The sequence below is a fragment of the Heterodontus francisci genome, chromosome 13, assembly GCF_036365525.1.
Source record: "Heterodontus francisci isolate sHetFra1 chromosome 13, sHetFra1.hap1, whole genome shotgun sequence".
NCBI classification, from domain to species: domain Eukaryota; kingdom Metazoa; phylum Chordata; class Chondrichthyes; order Heterodontiformes; family Heterodontidae; genus Heterodontus; species Heterodontus francisci.
This window is the reverse complement of record NC_090383.1, coordinates 54,606,134-54,626,010: the sequence shown is the minus strand read 5'-3', so window position 1 is coordinate 54,626,010 and position 19,877 is coordinate 54,606,134. Positions and strand designations below refer to the sequence as shown.

The following is a 19,877-nucleotide window of genomic DNA, read 5'->3' as shown; positions in this document are numbered from 1 at the left end:
ATCCACAGCTGTTACATAAGTTTCTAAATTCACTTGAAAAAGCCCTTCAAAACACTCCTACAGAGAATGCAGAGACCAAGTGGGCCCACATCAGAGACGCCATCTATGACTCAGCAATGACCACCTTTGGCAAACGTGAGAAGCAGAATGCAGACTGGTTTTAATTACACTTTGAAGAGCTGGAACCTGTCATAGCCGCCAAGTGCATTGCACTGTTGAACTACAAGAAAGCCCCCAGTGAGTTAACATCTATAGCACTTAAAGTAGCCAGAAGCGCTGCACAAGGAACAGCTAGGCGCTGTACAAATGACTACTGGCAACACCAATGCAGTCGTATTCAGCTGGCCTGACACCGGAAACATCAGAGGAATGTATGATGGCATTAAGAGAACTTTTGCGCCAACCGTGAAGAAGATCGCACCCCCACCCTCCCCCCCTCCAAAGTCTAAATCAGGGGACATGATCACTGACCAACGCAAGTAAATGGACTGCTGGGTACAGCACTACCTAAAACTGTACTCCAGGGAAAATGTTGTCACTGAGACCGCCCTCAATGCAGCCAAGTCTCTGTCAGGCATGGATGAGCTGGACGAACAGCCAACAAAATCAGAACTCAGTGATGCCACTGATTCTTTAGCCAGTGGAAAAGCCCCTGGGAAGGACGGCATTACCCCTGAAAAATTCAAGAGTGCCAAGCCTGCTATACTCTGTGCATTCCATGAACTGCTTTGGCTGTGCTGGAATGAGGGAGCAGTACCACAGGACATGCGCGATGCCAATAACATAACCTTCTATAAGAACAAGGGTGACCGCAGTGACTGCAACAACTACCGTGGAATCTCCCTGCTCAGCATAGTAGGGAACGTCTTCGCTAGAGTTGTTTTAACCAGGCTCCAGAAGCTGGCTGAGTGTGTCTACCCTGAGGCACAGTGTGGCTTTCGAGCAGAGAGATCGACCATTGACATGCTGTTCTCCCTTCATCAACTACAGGAGAAATGCCGCGAACAACAGATGCCTCTCTACGTTGCTTTCATTGATCTCACCAAAGCCTTTGACCTCGTCAGCAGACGTGGTCTCTTCAGACGATTAGAAAAGATCGGATATCCACCAAAGCTACTGAGTATCATCACCTCAGTCCATGACAGTATGAAAGGCACAATTCAGCATAGCGGCGCCTCGTCAGACCCCTTTCCTATTCTGAGTGGCGTGAAACAGGGCTGTGTTCTCGCACCTACACTGTTTGGGATTTTCTTCACCCTGCTGCTCTCACATGCGTTCAAGTCTTAAGAAGGAATTTTCCTCCACACAAGATCAGGTGGCAGGTTGTTCAACCTTGCCCGTCTAAGAGCGAAGACCAAAGTATGGAAAGTCCTCATCAGGGAACTTCTCTTTGCTGACGATGCTGCATTAACATCTCACACTGAAGAGTGTCTGCAGAATCTCATCGACAGGTTTGCGGCTCCCTGCAACAAATCTGGCCTAACCATCAGCCTTAAGAAAACAAACATCATGGGACAGGACATCAGAAATGCTCCATCCATCAATATTGGCGACCACGCTCTGGAACTGCTTCAAGAGTTCACCTACCTAGGCTCAACTATCACCAGTAACCTGTCTCTCGATGCAGAAATCAACAAGTGCATGGGAAAGGCTTCCACTGCTATGTCCAGACTGGCCAAGAGAGTGTGGGAAAATGGCGCACTGACACGGAACACAAAAGTCCGCGTGTATCAAGCCTGTGTCCTCAGTACCTTGCTCTACGGCAGCGAGGCCTGGACAACGTATGTCAGCCAAGAGCGACGTCTCAATTCATTCCATCTTCGCTGCCTCCGGAGAATCCTTGGCATCAGGTGGCAGGACCGTATCTCCAACACAGAAGTCCTCGAGGCGGCCAACATCCCCAGCTTATACACACTACTGAGTCAGCGGCGCTTGAGATGGCTTGGCCATGTGAGCCGCATGGAAGATGGCAGGATCCCCAAGGACACATTGTACAGCGAGCTAGTCACTGGTATCAGACCCACCAGCCGTCCATGTCTCCGCTTTAAAGACATCTGCAAACGTGACATGAAGTCCTGTGGCATTGATCACAAGTCGTGGGAGTCAGTTGCCAGCGATCGCCAGAGCTGGCAGGCAGCCATAAAGGCAGAGCTAAAGTGTGGCGAATCGAAGAGACTTAGCAGTTGGCAGGAAAAAAGACAAAAGCCCAAGCGAAGAGCCCTGACAACCAATTTTATCTGCCGTACCTGTGGAAGAGTCTGTCACTCTAGTATTGGCCTTTATAGCCACTCCAGGCGCTGATCCACAAACCACTGACCATCTCCAGGCGCTTACCCATTGTCTCCCAAGACAAGAAGGCCAGCCAAAGAAGAAGAAGAAGCTGAAAAGACAATCTGAAAAAAATCTTAGGGATATGACTTTTGCAAGCTAGGAATGCAGATCATATGCGTTTGCTTCCCGTATTGCATAAAGGGTAAATTTGAATGTCATCATCCATAATTTAATGATGTGTTTTTCCTTGCAACCAACCGAATTGCAGAAATTTTGAAACACGTCACTCGCTTCCTCAGCCACAGAATGTGTGCAGCCCACAGAACAAGATATACAAGGCGTTAAAGGGGAAGGGAATAAAATTCATAAGGCTACTGCAGAAAATAAACAATATATGCACCATTCATTTCGCACATGTTTTACTCCAGTTTGAGACTGGTCACCATGGCCAGCGCACTTTCAGTCAAGCTTGAAACAAAAAACACAGTCCTTCCGCGGATCACCTGTTTGCTGGACGGTCGGCTCGACTTTTCCCCGACTACTTATAAACCCCAAGTTTGCAACAGTTCCAGATTCAGGATTGATATTGACGGCGAATACTTTACAGTTTATCGTAAAGGTGCAAAAAAAACTTGTGCAGATGGAGCTAGGAAAATACGAAATCGAAGCAGAAAATACATTAAAGAAAGAGAATACTTCTTTCTGCAATGAGGGGGAGAGGGAGGGGTCTGCGGAGCTGCTACAATATTAACTCTGAGTGAAAGGTGAGGTGAGGAAAGCAGTCGCAGCCTCGGCCGGACACTCAGTGACAGTAAAAGATACAGCTGAGATTTTACCTGTGCTGTCAGGCCTTGCTCCTCATCCTCCTGGCCGCTTAGAACTCTCCGCAATTTCTCCATTGATTTTAACCAGAGAGCAAAAAAAACAACCGAAAATGAAACTTCCGCTAATCTGCCGACACCGCGACAGCCCGAGCAGCAACCGGAAAACAACGGCGTCACCCCTAAAACCGTCCCCGAGCTGCTGTGTTCCTCGTCCGAAGCCCGAACGGGATAGTGTGTAACACAAGGGGGGCGGGTCGCGTGAACTGGCTACCAGGCAGTGTTACCATGGAAATCAAAGAGCAAAGGCAGGTATGACAATACTTTGATTAAACCAGAGCACATCGACAGAATGATGAAAGACAGAACTTCGTAAGAACATTATAGGAGTCTGAAGCTGACTTCAACAGCACTTTTCCACCTTATCCACATATCCCTTGATTCTTTTTTGAGCCCAAAAAGCTGCCAATCCTAGCCTTGAATATACTGAATGACCGAGCATCCATAGCCCTCTGGATAGAGAATTCCAAAGATTCACAACTCTCAGTGAAAAAATTCTTTGTCATTTCAGTCTTAAATGGCCACCCCCTTATCCTGAGAATATGCCCTCTAGTTCTAGACTCTCCCGCCAGGGGAAACAACCTCTCAGCAACTATCCTGTCAAAGCTTCTCAGAACCTTACAAGTTTCAATGAGATCATCTCTGATTGTTCTAAACTCCAGAGAGTATAGGCCCATTCTACTCAACATCTCATCATAGACAATACTCACCTCAGGAATCAATCTAGTGAACCCTCACTGCATCACCTCCTAGGCAAGTATATCCTTCCTTAGATATAAGGAGACAAAGACTGTGCACGGTACTGCAGGTGTGGTCTCACCAAAACCCTGTACAATTGTAGCAAGACTTCCTTGCTCTTCTACTCTAACCCCCTTGCAATAAAGCCCAGCATGCTATTTGCCTTCCTTATACTTGTTGAACCTGCATGCTAACATTCTGTGTAAGGGCACCCAAATCTCTCTGAACAGCAACATTTAAATGTTTCTTCCCATTTAAAAAATAGTTTGGTTTTCTATTCTTCCAACCACAGTGAATAACCTCACACTTCCCCACATTATACTCTATCTGCCACCTTATTGCTTACTCATCTAACCCTTTGCAACCTGTTTGTGTTTTCACAGCTTACTGTCCCACGTAGCTTTGTATCATTAGCAAACTTAGATGGTCCCTTCATATTAAGTCATTAATATAAATTGTAAATAGCTGAGGCCCCAGCACTGACACCTGCCAACTTGAAAATGTCCTATTTATCCCTACTCTCTGCTTTCTGGCTGTTAATCAACCCTCTACACATGCTAATATTTTACCTTCAAATATATGAGCCCTTCCTTTTTAAGTGACACTTTACCAAATGCCTTTTGGAAATCTAAATATACTTCATTCACTGGTTCCCCTTTATCTAACCCGCTAGTTCCATGCTCAAAAAACTCTAATAAATTTATCAAATAGGATTTCCCTTTTATAAAACCACGTTGACTCTGCCTAATCATATTATAATTTTTTAAGTGCCTTGTCAACACCTTCTTCATAATAGATTCTACCATTTTCTGGATGACATGTTAGGCTAACTGGCCTGCAGTTCCCTGTTTTATGTCTCCCTCCTTTCTTGAACAGCAGCGTTACATTTGCTTCCAATCTGCTGGGACCATTCCAGAATCTAGGGAATTTTGAAAGATCACAACTAATGTATCCACCACCTCTTCAGCCACCTCTTAGAATCCTCGGACGTCGGTCATCAGGTCTAGGCTTTTAGTCCATTAGTTTCTCCAGTAGTTTTTCTCTACAGATATTAATTACTTTAAGTTCATCACTCTCATTAGTCTTTTGGTTTGTCATGAGTTTTGGTATGCTTTTTGTGGCTTCTACTCTGAAGACAGATACAAAATTTTTGTTCAGTGTCTCTGCCATTTCCTTATTCCCCATTATAATTTCTCCTGTCTCAGTCTCAAAGGGACCAATGCTTACTATTGCTACTCTTTTCCGTTTTACCTGTAGAAGCTGTTCCAATATGTTTTTATTTCTTGCTAATTCACTCTGATATTCTATTTTTTCACTATTTATTAACATTTGTTTTTTCCTTTGCTTGTTTCTAAAACTCTCCCAATCCTCAGGCTTACTCCTAATCGTCTCAAGATTATAAGCCTCTTCTTTTAATCTAATACTATCCTTAACTTCTTTAGTCAGCCACGGCTGGATCATTTTTCCTGTGGCGTTTTTGTTTCTCAACGGAATGCTTTCTCATTGAGAACTTTGAATTATTTATTTAAATGTTTGCCACTGCTTATCTACCCCCATACCCCTTATTCTGTTTTCCAAATCAACCTCAGCCAGTTCACCCTCATACCTATGTAATTGGATTTTAGTGTCAGATTCTTGTTTTTGACTTAAGTATGTCACTGTCAAACTTAATGTGACATTCTATCATATTATGATCACTCTGCCTTGTAGGATCCTTTACAATTAAAATACTAAACAACCCTGTCTCAATACACAATGCAAGATCTAAAATAGCCTTACCCTTGGTTGGTTTCATGATTTCTTGTTCTAGGAAACCTTCTCTGCAGGTCTACAATAAAAGGTCTCAGTTAAACAATGCATTTTTAGTCAGTGGCGAAAGAACGACACACACCATCCCAAAGTGCTTTACAGCCAATGAAATGTTTTTGAAGTCACTGTTGCAATGTAGGTAATGCGGCAGTGAATTTGCACACAAAAAGCTCCCACAAACAGCAATGTGATAATGACCTGATAATCTGTTTTTGTGATGTTGATTGAGGGATAAATATAGGCCAGAACACTGGTGATAACTCCTGTACTCTTTTTCAAAGTCGTACCATGAATTATGAATTATTATGCCATAATTGCAAGAAACAGCAAGGCTCTTCCACCAATCTGATTGAAGAATCCTCACTGAGAGTCTAAACCAGGAAGTGTAAAGCAGGGAATATAAATTAGATTAAACGATGTATAGGAAGCAAAATGGGAAATACAGATGTGATTAAGGGAGAGAGTCAAAAAAGACAGAAAAGTAAAAAAAAAGTTTTGAAGAAAACTCCAACAATAATTTTCTTTTGAGGCAATTTAAATTTTCAAGGCCAGAGATATTGTTCATCAGTAATTATTATTTCACACAATGTTAAAAACTCGCTCCTGCATGCACCAGCCCCAGCTTTTCAGACATTTTTAGTGTGGAACTAATGGGTAAGTACCCAAAGTTCACACTGTTGCAGCCACTTCAATGCTGAGTCAATTGGCGAGGACTGTAACAGTGCAGCCAGTGGCGGAATGGGTTATTTCTGACAGCATCTTAACTGAGCATGTGCGGATGCCAGAAATTGCTGAATGATTTACCCTGTTATAACGGTGAGCGCTGTTAGCCTCACTGTTGTTCTTATCACATAATCTGGCCCATAATTGGACCAAAATTTGCCCAATGTTGCATCACTGAGTTGGCATTTCACCCACTGATCCTCTCCAGAAGTGACTGGACTGTAAATTGTGTTCATTTAAATGTCCATTGGGCATACCCTTTGTAACATGAATGTGGGAGAGGGAATGCAAATTTCAATTCCCAAAAAGAAAACAATAAAGGTGACACTAGGTTCAGGTGCCCATGTGTCTCCAACAGAAGGATAGCTGCACAGGTGCCCTATCTTAAGGAGGCACCACAAGTATAATTTGAACATAAACTCTAATTATCTAAAATAACCTTATAATTCTAAATCATAACATAAATAGCAGGTTTATGGAGTTAGGCCGCAAATCAGCCATGCTCTTATTGAATGGCAGAACAGGCTCAAGGGGCTAAATGGCTTACTCCTATGTTCCTATGCCCAGAAGTCCTGAGCATTTTACTGGGCACTGCCCAGAAAAGACTGAAAAAGAGGTAAGCAAGCAGATCAATCCGCCCTGTGGGTTGCACTCATACTGAACATATGAATTGCTGTTTCAGCCAGGCTCAGGGAGAGTCACATGAGATGGCCCTTTGATCTGCCTGCCTCCCTCCAAACCAGGTACCCAAATATTTGAAGTGTGGGTGAAAATTTGGCCAAAAATTGAAGAACTGCCCCTTTAAATAATAAAAAGGACTGCAAGCTCCCACACTCCATGTAAGCATGAATCACAGTTTCAATTTTAGACCTAAAAGCGCCCTACAGTGGCTGAATATTGAAGCAACAGGCTGGGGGAGTAGCAGCTAATTATGGATATTTTTTATTCGTTCATGAGACATGAGAGTCACCAGCAAACCCAGCATCTATAGCCTATTGCTAATTGCTTTTGAGAAGCTGGTGGTGAGCCACCTTCTTGAACTGCTGCAGTCCATGTGGTGTAGGTACACCCACAGTGCTGTTAGGGAGGGAGTTCCAGGATTTTGGCCCTGCGACAGTGAAGCAATGGTGATATAGTTCCAAGTCAGGATGGTTTATGACTTGGAAGGAACTTGCAAACGGTGGTGTTCCCATTGCATCTGCTGCCCTTGTTCTTCGAGGTGGTAGAAGTCATAGTTTTGGAAGGTGCTGTCGAATGAGTAATAGAGTCATTATTGCGCAGAAGGAGGCCATTCAGCTCATCGAGCCCATGCTTGCTCTCTGTAGAGCAATCCAATCAGTCCCATTCCCCCACTCTATCCCCATAGCCCTTTAGGTTTATTTCCCTCAAGTGCCCATTCAATTTCCTTTTGAAATCATTCATTATTCCGCTTCCACCATCTGAACTGGGGTAGCCATATAAATACTGTGGCTACAAGAGCAGGTCAGAGGCTAGGAATCCTGCAGTGAGTAACTCACCTCCTGACTCCCCAAAGCCTGTCCACCATCTACACGGCACAAGTCAGGAGTGTGATGGAACACTCTCCACTTGCTTGGATGGGTGCAGCTCCAACAACACTCAAGAAGCTCGACACCATCCAGGACAAAGCAGCCTGCTTGATGGGTACCCCATCCACAAACATTCACTCCCTCCACTGCTGGTAAACAGTGGCAGCAGTGTGTACCATCTACAAGATACACTGCAGCTACACACCAAGGCTCCTTAGACAGCACCTTCCAAACCTGCGACCTCTACCACCTAGAAGGACAAGAGCAGCATGAGAACACCACCACCCACAAGTTCCCCTCCAAGCAACACACCACCCTGACTTGGAACTATGTCGCTGTTCCTTCACTATTGCTGGGTCAAAATGCTGGAACTCCTTTCCTAACAGCACTGTTGGTGTACCTACCCCAAATGGACTGCAGCTCACCACCACCTTCTCGAGAGCAATTAGGGATGGGCAATAAATGCTGGACCAGCCAGTGACGCCCACATCCCATGAACGAGTAAAAAAAAAACACTCTCATTGGCAGCAAGTTCCAGGTCATTACCACTCACTGTGTAGAAAAGTCCTTCCTCACATCCCCCTGCATCTCTTGCTCCATGCCTTAAATCTGTGCACTCTAGTCCTTGTACCATGGGAACAGCTTTTCTTAGTCTACCTGTCATGATTTTGTACACCTCCATCAAATCTCCCCTTAATCTTCTTTGCTCCAAGGAGAATAACCCCAGCTTCTTCAACCTTACCTTGCAGCTAAAATCCCTCATCCCTGGAACCATTCTGGTAATTCTCCTCTGCACCTTCTCAAGGACTTTCACATCCTTCCTAAAGTGTGGTGACCAAAACTGGATGCAGTACTCTAGTTGTGGCCTAACCAGAGCTTTATAAAGGTTCAGCATAACTTCCCTGCTTTTGTACTCAATACCACTATTTATGAAGCCCAAGATCCCATATGCTTTGATAATTACTCTCTGAATATGTCCTGCCACCTTCAAAGATCTATGCACACGAACCCCCAGGTCCCTCTGTCCCTGTACACTCTTGAGAATTGAGCCATTTCGTCCGAATTGCCTCTCCCCATCCATTCTGCCAAACGCATCACCTCACACTTTTCTGTATTAAATTCCATCTGCCACTTGTCTGCCCATTCTGCCAGCCTATTTATGTCCTGTTGCAATTGATTGGTATCATCTTCAATGTCTGCAACACCCCAAGTTTGGTATCATCAGCAAATTTTGAAATAATATTCTGTATTACAATATCCAAGTCATTTATAGTGTCGTGCAGGCTCCCACCTGCCAAGAATGAGGCATATTAATTTCACCACATGGACATTAAATTTCAAATAGTTGCTGGGAAGAAAAGAAGGCCTGATATAAGGGATTGCCAAGCCCATGGCTGGAAAGACATTTTTGCATATTAACAGACACTATTTGTAGACAAAGGACCATTCCCTGACCCACCCAATACACAAAGCCAGAAGTGGTTATACCAGTCATGTGACTACCCTGCTGGCCAACTTGGGGAGTTTTTGAATTGTAGAGACAGTGTTTGAACTGGCAGAAAGCTATTTGCTCCTGGACTGAGGCAGACCTCCTCTCCTGTTGCTCCCATCTCTTTCTCATGGAACTCCAAAAAATGATTGAAGATACATGAACCCCAAGAGAGTAAAGTCTCCCATAGTGAACAAGGCTTAAGAAGAATACTGGGCCCCAACGAAAAGCAAGATCTACCTACAAAAGGACCCTACAGTGAGCTCGAAGAACCGTAACAACTACTCTTCAGATATTACCTCAAATCTTTCCACTTTAAATTTTCTTCTGCTCTTTTCTGTCTCTGTTTGCACGTGTGTATCACGTATGCTTGCAAGCGTGGGGCACAGTGTGTATCCATAGGCATTAACCGAATTAGAGTTTTTAAGTTTAATAAAATTTCACCTTTCTTATTTATACATAAGAAAGCCTGTTTGTGCTTGTTTCTTTACCTTATAATTGGCAAGCGGTGAACAAGGATTCACCAAAAGGGAGCTAAAAATGCAGAGTGTTTAAAAAATAAAATCCTGTTACAGTAAGACCAGGTGAAGGCTGAAAGGGAACCCTAGACCTTGTTCTCACCTGGTTGTAACAGAAATTTGGGTGCTAGCGTCTGTGATTGACACACAGACAAACGAGAGATATTGGAAGTGGGAAGCCAAATTGTTCCCAATCAAAAAAAAGCAAGATTAATACAGATTTTCTTGTGGTTGTGTGTGCTTGAATACTAACATGTGTGCAACTGAAACTAGCAGCTCTTCAAGCCAGGGTGAAGTAACTTGGGATAAGTTAAAAGCACCGTCTATGGAGGAGTTGAGGAAAATGGCTGAGCACTGTACATGGCAAGGCTAGGAAGTCTGAACTCCTAAGACTGGTAACCAACCATTTTCCCTTGAATCTGAAGAAGCAGAAGCAGTGTTAGAAGCAGAGCCAGACAGGGTATTGTTAGCAAAGATACAATTGGGACAAAGGAAACTTGAATTTGAGGAAAGTGAGAGAGAGAAAGAAAAAGCCTTCCAGAGCAACGTGAAGAAAATGAAAGGAAGGAGAGAAAGGAAGAAAGACAGGAGCAGGAACAAGAGAGCGAGAGAAAGAATATTCCGGAAAGAATGTGAAGAAAGAGAACTGAAGCGGCATGAGTTAATTAGGGCGTGACAAAGTAATCCCAGTGAAAGCATGGCGACGATGGAGGAACGTAATTCAGGGCTGGGTATAGAATTGTTAAAACTAGCTCACCTAATCCCAAAATTCAATGAGGAAGATGTGGAGGTATTTTTGTGTCTTTTGAGAAACTGGCAAGGCAGCTAAAATGGCAAACTGAGACCTGGTCTCTTTTTACTACAAAGCAAGCTAACTGGAAAAGCCCATGAGGTTTATTCCCTGTTGCCAGATGTGAGTTCATCAAATTATGAACTGACCAAAAATGCTATCCTCGGGGCAAATGAATTAGTATCCGAAGCCTATCACCAAAAGTTTAGAACCCTCAAGAAGCAAGCTAATCAAACTTATCTGAAGTTTGAAAGAAGTAAGCAGCTGGCTTTTGACCAGTGGCTGAGGGCTGTTAAAGTACAGCTCAGCTATGGGAATCTCAGGGAAGTAATTCTGTCACAGGAATTTAAACACTCTCTCCCACTCTCCATAAGGACCCATGTAGAGGAGCAGCAGGTTCAGAGAGCCCGGCAAGCGGCCATTCTAGCTGATGAGTTTGCTTTAATTTATAAATCGGTTTCCTGGGGAAAAACTTTCCTAATCACCCCCACAAATCTGAAAAAGACAAAGGGTGAGAAAGCGATATCTGCCCAGGCACTTCTGGGAGAGAAAGGAAAGCAGGAGTCACAGGGTCCCTCCTCCAGCCAAAAAGGAAGGTGCTGTGAGTAAGAGTGAGATCCAGAGACCTGAGTGCTACCATTGTAATAAAGCGGGACATTTAAAAGCTGACGGCTGGAAACTGAAGGGAAAACCGGTAGGGTTAATCAGGGCACACCCGCTCAGTGAAGACGGGCACCTGATGGAAAGCACAGCAGAACAAGTTGTGGCTTTAACTGCAGTAATAGTGAGACCCAGGAAGCTTACGGCTGCAAGTGCAGGAAAATTTAATAGGATTCCTGAGGGTTATCAGGGTTTTGTACTTGAAGGGAAAGTAACCCCATACCCCTCGAGTGGGCCAAGCAAGCCCATAGTGATTCTCAAGAACACAGGGCCACTGGATCTCTTTTACTGGGAAAAGGCCTGACCTTTCCCCCAGAGAGTGCAGTGAACATCAGAATGGTGGTGAATGGTATTGAAGGGCAGTGTATGCCTATACCTGTACACTGGGTGCACCTGGGATGCGACCTAGTTTCGGGACCAGTGACAGTAGGGATTGTCCCTAGTTTGCCTGTCGACGGGGTTGACCTGCTCCTAGGTAATGATCTGGCGGGGGTGAAAGTGGTAGCCCACCCAGTAGTGAAAGAAAGCCCGCAGGAGGTCAGAGAGACAGAGCAATGGTGGAAGATGGACTCCTGCAGTTTCTGTGAATGTGTAGTGGATCAGGCCATGATCAAACTAGCTCCCCCATAGAATTCTGCATCGGCACTGTAGGCAGATGACCATGAGGTCTGCCAGTCCGAGACTTTCTTTGGAAAGTTAGAAGACCCAGGGAATGAATTAAATGCATTTTCCCTAGCTGAGGCTCAGCGAGCCGACCCAGTATTGCAAGAGTTAGCAAAGGCTGCCCAGTCTGAAAGTGAAACAGAGGGAGTCCCTGATTGCTACTATTTAAAGAATGAGGTACTGATGAGGAAATGGAGTTCTCCTCACAGACCTGAGAGCAAGGAGTGGACAGTAGTTCACCAGTTAGTGGTGCCACAGAGATACCGGTGAGAAATATTAAGAAGGGCCCACGAGACTACCGTGGCTGTACATGCCGGTATACGAAAGACCAAAACCCGCGTAAGACAGCAGTTTAACTAGAACTCCACAAAGATGTAGTAGAGTACTTCAGGAGATGCCACATGTGCCAAGTTGAGGGGAAACCCCAACCTACAGTGAAATCTGCACCCCTAAGTCCCATACCGGTGTTAGGAGGACCCTCCAGCAGAGTGCTGGTGAACTGTAAAGGACCCCCGCCGAGAACAAAAGGGGACAGGCAGGCACACGGCTGGAAAATGTTTAGAAAGGGAAGGGGAAAAAGCGACCAAGAGGGCAGGTTAAAGGAAGTCTGGGAGCAATCCTGGATAAAAACCCCTACTGTCCGGTCAGCCATCCTCGAAAAATTTGCAAAGTTAGACCCCACATCCACTTACGTAAATACAGACTCTAGAGCCCACCAGAGTTGCTAACAGCATTTACAGGATCTTGCAGAGACAAAGACCTCCAGGGGGCAGAGAAACCATGAGGGTGATGCCTCAGTCGAAGTGCCACAGGTGAATAAAGTAGAGTCTGCACACATACCTGTAGGCAGGAGTGTCCCAGAGAACAAAGGGGAGATTAACAAATAATGCTCCCCCACATTCAGACAAAAAAGGGAACCACCCATCCCCTGAAGTCAAAAGCCTTTGCATGATTCAGCAAGGCACTGAAAGAGTTCAGGATAGACCCATGACTGACTCTCTTGGAAAAAACTCCAATTTAGGGCTAATTAAATCTAACTCCCCCGCGCCCCCCCCCCCCCCAACTTTGGCAGCCTTCAACAGGAACGAAGTCCCTAGGCAGTCATGGCAATGGGCAAACTGAAGAAAAACTTCCCCAAAGAACTACATGGTTCCTCAAATGCCAAAAAGGAGAAATTAAAGCAGCACTGGTACCCAGAAAATACAGTTTTAATAAGCTTTAGGATTTACGAATGAATGGAAATGAATGAGAGAAATGCATGGTTTTCTGTATCTTATATATTTTCTCCCAACCCTTTTCATGAAATGCACCTTTTTTTCAAATCAGGGTGTGGAGGCGTCATGCAGGCCCCCACCTGCCAAGAATGAGGCATATTAATTTCGCCACATGAGAATTAAATTTCAAATTGTTGCTGGGAAAAAGAGAAGGCCTGACACAAGGGGTTGCCAAGCCCATGGCTGGAAAGACATTTTTGCATATTTGTAGACAAAGGACCTTTTGCAGACACTATTTGCAGACAAAGGACCATTTCCTAACCCATCCATTACACAAAGCCAGAAATGGTTGTATCAGTCACGTGACTACCCTGCTGGCCAACTTGGGAAGTTTTTGAATTGTAGAGACAGTGTTTGAACTGGCAGAAAGCTATTTGCTCCTGGACTGAGGCAGACCTCCTCTCCTGTCTGCTCCCATCTCTTTCCCACAGAACTCCAAAAAACAACTGAAGACAGATGAACCCCAAGAGAGTAAAGTCTCCTGCAGTGAACAAGGCTTAAGAAGAATACTGGGCCCCAACGAAAAGCAAGATCTACCTACAAAAGGACCCTACAGTGAGCTTGAAGAACCGTAACAACAACTCTTCAGATATTGCCTCAAACCTGTCCACTTTAATTTTTCTTCTGCTCTTTTCTGTCTCTGTTTGCATGTGCATATCGTGTATGCATGCTAGAGTGGGGCACAGCGTGTAGCCATAGGTGTTAACCAAATTAGAGTTTTTAAGTTTGAGTTTAATAAAATTTCACCTTTCTTCTTTAAACCTAAGAAAGCCTGTTTGTGCTTGTTTCTTTACCTTATAATTGGAAAGCAGTGAACAAGGATTCACCAAGGGGGAGCTAAAAACACAGTATGTTTAAAAAATAAAACCCTGTTATAGTAAGACCAGATGAAGGCTGAAAGGGAACCCTAGACTCTTTCTCACCTGGTTGTAACAATATAAATATATATTGTTACGAATGCGGCAGGAGCCACGCAGTGTTAATTCAGTCCCGTTGCTCCACAGGTCGCAGCATATTATTAAGCTTTCACCAAATCAGGAAAAACAGGCGAATTAAACACCCTAGTATCTCCAGAATGAAAGAGACCGAACCAGGTATCTTTAGACAAAAGCAAAACAACAATTTATTAAAACTAAATCGTAAACACTATTAAACCTACGTCTAAAGATCTTATAACTTCTTATTTTAATCTAACTCTCCCATACACATATACACTCAAAAGTAACAATAGTTAACTAATTTTAAGAATAAATAAAAAAGTATTTGTGTTTTACGTTCCTGATTAATGAGGTCTTCTGATGTGAGCATAATCAAAGTTCACTTGAAGTCTTCACTTGGATTTGATGAAGCAGTCTGCATTTGATAGGCATTCAACAGTTTGGTCAGTAGTATTAAACAGTTTTTTCAATGATAAGCACAGCAATATAAATAATTCGTTAAGAAAGAAAAGCTTTTCTTATTTACTGAGGGAATTAATTTGGTTAGTAGCCTCGTAGAATTTTTTCTTTAGAAAGAATAGAACAATTCCTTTCTGCAGATCGCCTCACTGGAAAAGCTCTCCAAACCAACTGCTTCAAACACATTTCTGCCAGTTACACACACAGTTAAAATGAACACATCATACCATGTGACCTCTCTCTCCTGCTGTTGCTCATGGTAACCAAAATGCAGCTGTGGTACACTGTGTCTCCAGATTTCTAGAATCTTCTCTCCCTTAAAGGTGCATTATTTTTAACAGTCTTAAAGGCACACTTTTTTTTAAACCAGGGAGAAAAAATAATTCAAGTTCTTGATGATATAAGAAAGCAGTGGTCCTATAGTGGTCCACAGACCCTTGGGAACACCACTGTTTACCAAATTCCAGTCTGTAAAACAACCATTTACCATGACTCGCTGTTTACTGTCCTTAAGCCAATTTTTTTATCCAAGCTGAAACTGACCCTCCAATTCCATGAGCCTCAATTTTATTAACCAGCCTTTTATGTGGGACTTTATCAAACACATCCTCAAAATCCATATATACAACATCCATTGCTTTCCCTTCATCAACTTTTTCTGTTACTTCATTAAAAAGTTCAGTTAGATTAGTCAAGTACAATTAGCCTTTTACAAATTGACTCAAAAAATCTAAAATCTGTTAGTTTTTTCCCCTGATTATTGTTTCTAAAACTTTACCCACTACTGATGTTAAACTGGCTGGCCTGTAGTTATTAGGAATGTCCTTACACCCTTTCTTGAGTAAGGGTGTCACATTTGCCACTTCCTAATCCTCTGACATTCCCCTGTATCAAGGAAAGATTAGAAGATTATGGCGAGCCCTTCCACTATCTCCACTTCCACTTCCTTTAGCAATCTGTGATGCAAGCCATCCGGACCAGGTGACTTATCCACTCTCAGCCTAGTCAGCCTTTCCAGTACATCCTGCCTATCAATTTTCACCACATTCATTTCCTCTACCATCTCTGCTTCTACTGATGTTTTGTCAGCATCCTCCACCTTAGTAAACACTGAGACAGAGTACTCATTAAGCATTCTAGCCTCGTCCTGCACCTCTAAGCATAGATCACCCTCCTTGTCCCTCTTACTACTGACATGAGAAGTGCAGCGGTGACAAAACAGAAACAAATGGAAGATAAGTTAGATAAATTAAACATGGAGAAACTGTTCCCATTAACAAATGGTGCAAGGACAAGGGGTCACAGATTGAAAGTTTTGGTCAACAAATGCTGGGGGTGGGGCGGGGCGGGATATGTGGAAGCACTTTTTATGCAGCAAGTGGTCATGACCTGGAACTCAGTGCCCACAAGGGTGGTGGAAGCGGAGACGATCAATGACTTCAAGAGGAGATTGGATGGCCACCTGAGAGAAATAGGCTTGCAGGGCTACGGGGATCAAACCTAGGAGTGGGACTGACAGCATAGCTCAGTGAAAAGCCGGCATGGAACCAATGGGCCGAATGGCTTTCGTCTGTGCCATAAATGACTCTATGACTCTCTCTCTATGACTTTAAGAGTTACAAAAATAAGAACAATTTTAAAAGGCTGGTACATTTGCTGTCAATAAAATGGAGGATATATCACATGACCCATACCAACTCCTGCACTAAAATCCACATCAACTAGAACAGAAACCAATTAACCCAGTCTACATGGAAATGAGACAGCTTATCACATATGGATGTGAGCTATACATAAAACGAGCTAAAACAAAGACACTTCTAGACTCTACATCTCCAGCTACCCTTCACCACAATAGAGTGTAAACAGCCCACATATTATCAAAATGGGGCTATCAAAAGCTATTGTACAGCCAACAGGAACTAAAACCTAAAGTCACATGGGCAAAACTAATACTTAATGAGTTTACCTTTAAAGATAATAATTTTGAAGAACAAAGGAGTCTTTCCAGATCAGCCACCAAGTCATCAACATCAGTCTGGTCTCTCCAGTCATGCGGTCAACATCGAAAGCCATCTTGAATTTCAGCACAAGACTGAGAGAGAGAGAGAGAGAGAAAGAGACCAGTTCCAGCTAACACCATTGAACCCTGCTGAGAATAGCTGAAAGCCAACTGCAGCAGATAAAATAGAGTGCCTTTGAAACAACTCCTGTGCCTGTGAAAACTGAACTAAAAATATCAGCACTGTCTTCAAATTGAAGTGAACCGCCAGAAGTCTTTAGCAACCCAGCAAAAACAAGACAACCAGCAAACAGGCCTACAACTTTAAAACTCACCTTTCGAGAAGATCCCACAAGTTTTCTTGAAACAACAGACTTTTACACCTTGCACTCTTAACAGTTCTTACCTTTTACCTTCTAGCTATCTCTTCTTGAGTGTGCTTGTGAGATTGAATGTGTGCATGGGTGGCATTGCAAACATTTCAGGTGATTTTTTTCAAATAAATCTTCTGTTTTAAACCTAAGAGAAAACCTGCCATTATCTGTTTATTTGGCAAACAAAACACAGGGGCTAAAACACAATTTAAACAAAAACACTGTGGTCAGTTGGGAGGTGAACAGTTGAAACCAGCCATGCATTTCTCACCTGGTTGTAACACTACCCACTTATTATTTGCATGCTGGTAGAAGATTTATGGATTCCCTTTTATGTTAAATGCCATTCTATTCTCATATTCTCTCTTTGCCAGTCTTATTTTCCTCTTCAATTTCCCTCTCAACTTATTGTATTTGGCCTGGTTCTCACTTGAACAATTCACCTGACATGCATCACACACCCACTTTGTTTAGTTTCATCATAATCTTTAGCTCCATCATCATCCAACGAGCCCTGGCTTTGGTTCCCTTAACCTTTCGCCCTTGTTGTAATGTACCTAGATTGTACCTGAAATGTCTCCTTCTTAAATATCACCCATTGTAGAGCATGGCTACCTGACCTAAGATTCCTGAGGACCGGAGCGGAAGCAGGCGGACCTGGGAGGAGGCTGATCCAGAGCGGGAGCTGAAAAGGAAAGAGCGGGGCTCGAGGCCCTTACCTGGTGACCGCGGCGGCGGCAGGCGGACCTGGGAAGAGGCTGATCTGGAGCGGGACCTGAAAAGGAAAGAGCGGGGCTCGAGGCCTTTACTTACCTGGAGACCAGAGCAGCGTCAGGCTCTGTCTGTGTTGGTGCGCGCTGAGATTCGAAAGAGGAAAAAAAAACCTACAGTGACATCACGGGAAATCTGTAAGGTTATTGGTTGGTTAAGTAACAGCTGTTAGTGCATTTAAATAGCTTTAAAAAAGGGAAAGTTTTTTTGAAAAAAAACCTCAAAACCTACCGCATAAATAGTAAGGTGAGTACTACTAAGAGTGTGTTTTAAAAAAAATTAATGTAATTTATTCAGGACTTTAGATTGTATTGGGTAGTGTTTGGAGTAGAACAAGGCCCCTATTGTAATTACTATTTATAGGAGTAACTAAGTAATCTAAAGGTAAGTCATGGCAGGAGAGCTCGCACCCGTGATATGCTCCTCCTGCACTATGTGGGAAATCAGGGATGCTTCCAGTGTGCAGGAAGTGTATCCATCTGCAGCTACTGGCTACCCGCATTACGGAGCTGGAGCTGCGGGTGGATTCACTATGGAGCATCCGCAATGCTGAGGATGTCGTGGATAGCACATTTAGTGAGGTGGTCACACTGCAGGTAATGGCTGCACAGGCAGAAAAGGGATGGGTAATCACCAGGCGGAGTAGGAGGTGCAGGCAGGTAGTGCAGGAGTCCCCTGTGGCCATCCCCCTCTCAAACAATTATGTTACTTTGAATGCTGTTGGGATGGATGACCTCCCAGGGGAAAGCAACAACAGCCAGGTTCGTGGCACCACGATGGCTCTGCTGCACAGCAGGGGGGAAGACAGGGAGAGCCGTAATGATAGGAGATTCAATTGTAAGGGGAACAAACAGGCGTTTCTGTGTCCGCAAATGAGACTCCAGCATAGTATGTTGCCTCCCTGGTGCTAGGGTCAAGGATGTCTCGGAGCGGTTGCAGGACATTCTGAAGGGGGAGGGTGAATAGCCAGTAGTCGTGGTACATGTCGGTACCAACGACGTAGCTAGAAAAAGGGATGAGGTCCTGCCAGATGAATTTAAGGAGTTAGGAGCTAAATTAAAAAGCAGGACCTCAAAGATTGTAATCTCAAGATTACGACCTGTGCAACGTGTTAGTGAGAATAGGAATAGGAGAATAGACCAAGTGAATGCGTGGCTGGAGAAATGGTGCAGGAGGGAGGGATTTAGACTCCTGGGACATCAGGACCAGCTCTGCGGAAGGTGGGACCTGTCCAAGTGGGAAAGGTTGTACCCAGGCAGGACTGGAACCGATGTCCTCACAGGGGCGTTTGCTAGTGCTGTTGGGGAGGATTTAAACTAGAATGGCAGGGGGATGGGAACCTGAGCAGGGAGACTGAGGAGGAGGAAACAAGGATAGAAACGAAAGACAGGAAACAAAAAGGCAAAAGTGGAAGGCATAGAAACCAAGGGCACGAAACAAATAGGGCCATAGTGCGAAATAATGCTAAGATGACTAAAAATGTTAAAAAGACAAGCCTAAAAGCATTGTGTCTCAATGCGCGGAGTATTCGCAATAAGGTAGGCGAATTAACTGCGCAAATAGATGTAAACGTATACGATATAGTTGCAATTACGGAGACATGGCTGCAGGGTGACCAAGGATGGGAACTGAACATCCAGGGGTATTCAATATTTAGGAAGGACAGGCAAAAAGGGAAAGGAAGTGGAGTAGCATTGTTAGTAAAAGAGGAAATCAATACAATAGTGAGGAAGGATATTAGCTCAGAGGATCCTGATGTGGAATCTGTATGGGTGGAGCTAAGAAACACCAAGGGGCAGAAAACGCTGGCGGGGGTTGTATATAGACCCCCAAACAGCAGTGGTGATGTAGAGGATGGCATTAAACTGGAAATTAGAGATACATGCAATAAGGGTGAAACTGTAATTATGGGCGACGTTAATCTACATATATATTAGGCAAACCAAATTAGCGATAATACTGCAGAGGAG

The 19,877-nt window shown here is 43.9% G+C and overlaps 1 protein-coding gene across 2 annotated transcripts in view; it reads right to left on the bottom strand.

Annotated features, from left to right (window-relative positions):
- Window positions 1-3,288, bottom strand: part of sft2d1 (SFT2 domain containing 1) — a 179,438-nt gene extending 176,150 nt beyond the window's left edge. For both annotated transcript variants that reach the window (XM_068044835.1, XM_068044836.1), the window contains exon 1: window positions 3,108-3,288. In XM_068044835.1, the coding sequence (XP_067900936.1) occupies window positions 3,108-3,170 (63 nt within the window). In that variant the 5' untranslated portion in view covers window positions 3,171-3,288. The remainder of the gene's footprint in view (window positions 1-3,107) is intronic.
- Window positions 3,289-19,877: the final 16,589 nt, after the last annotated feature.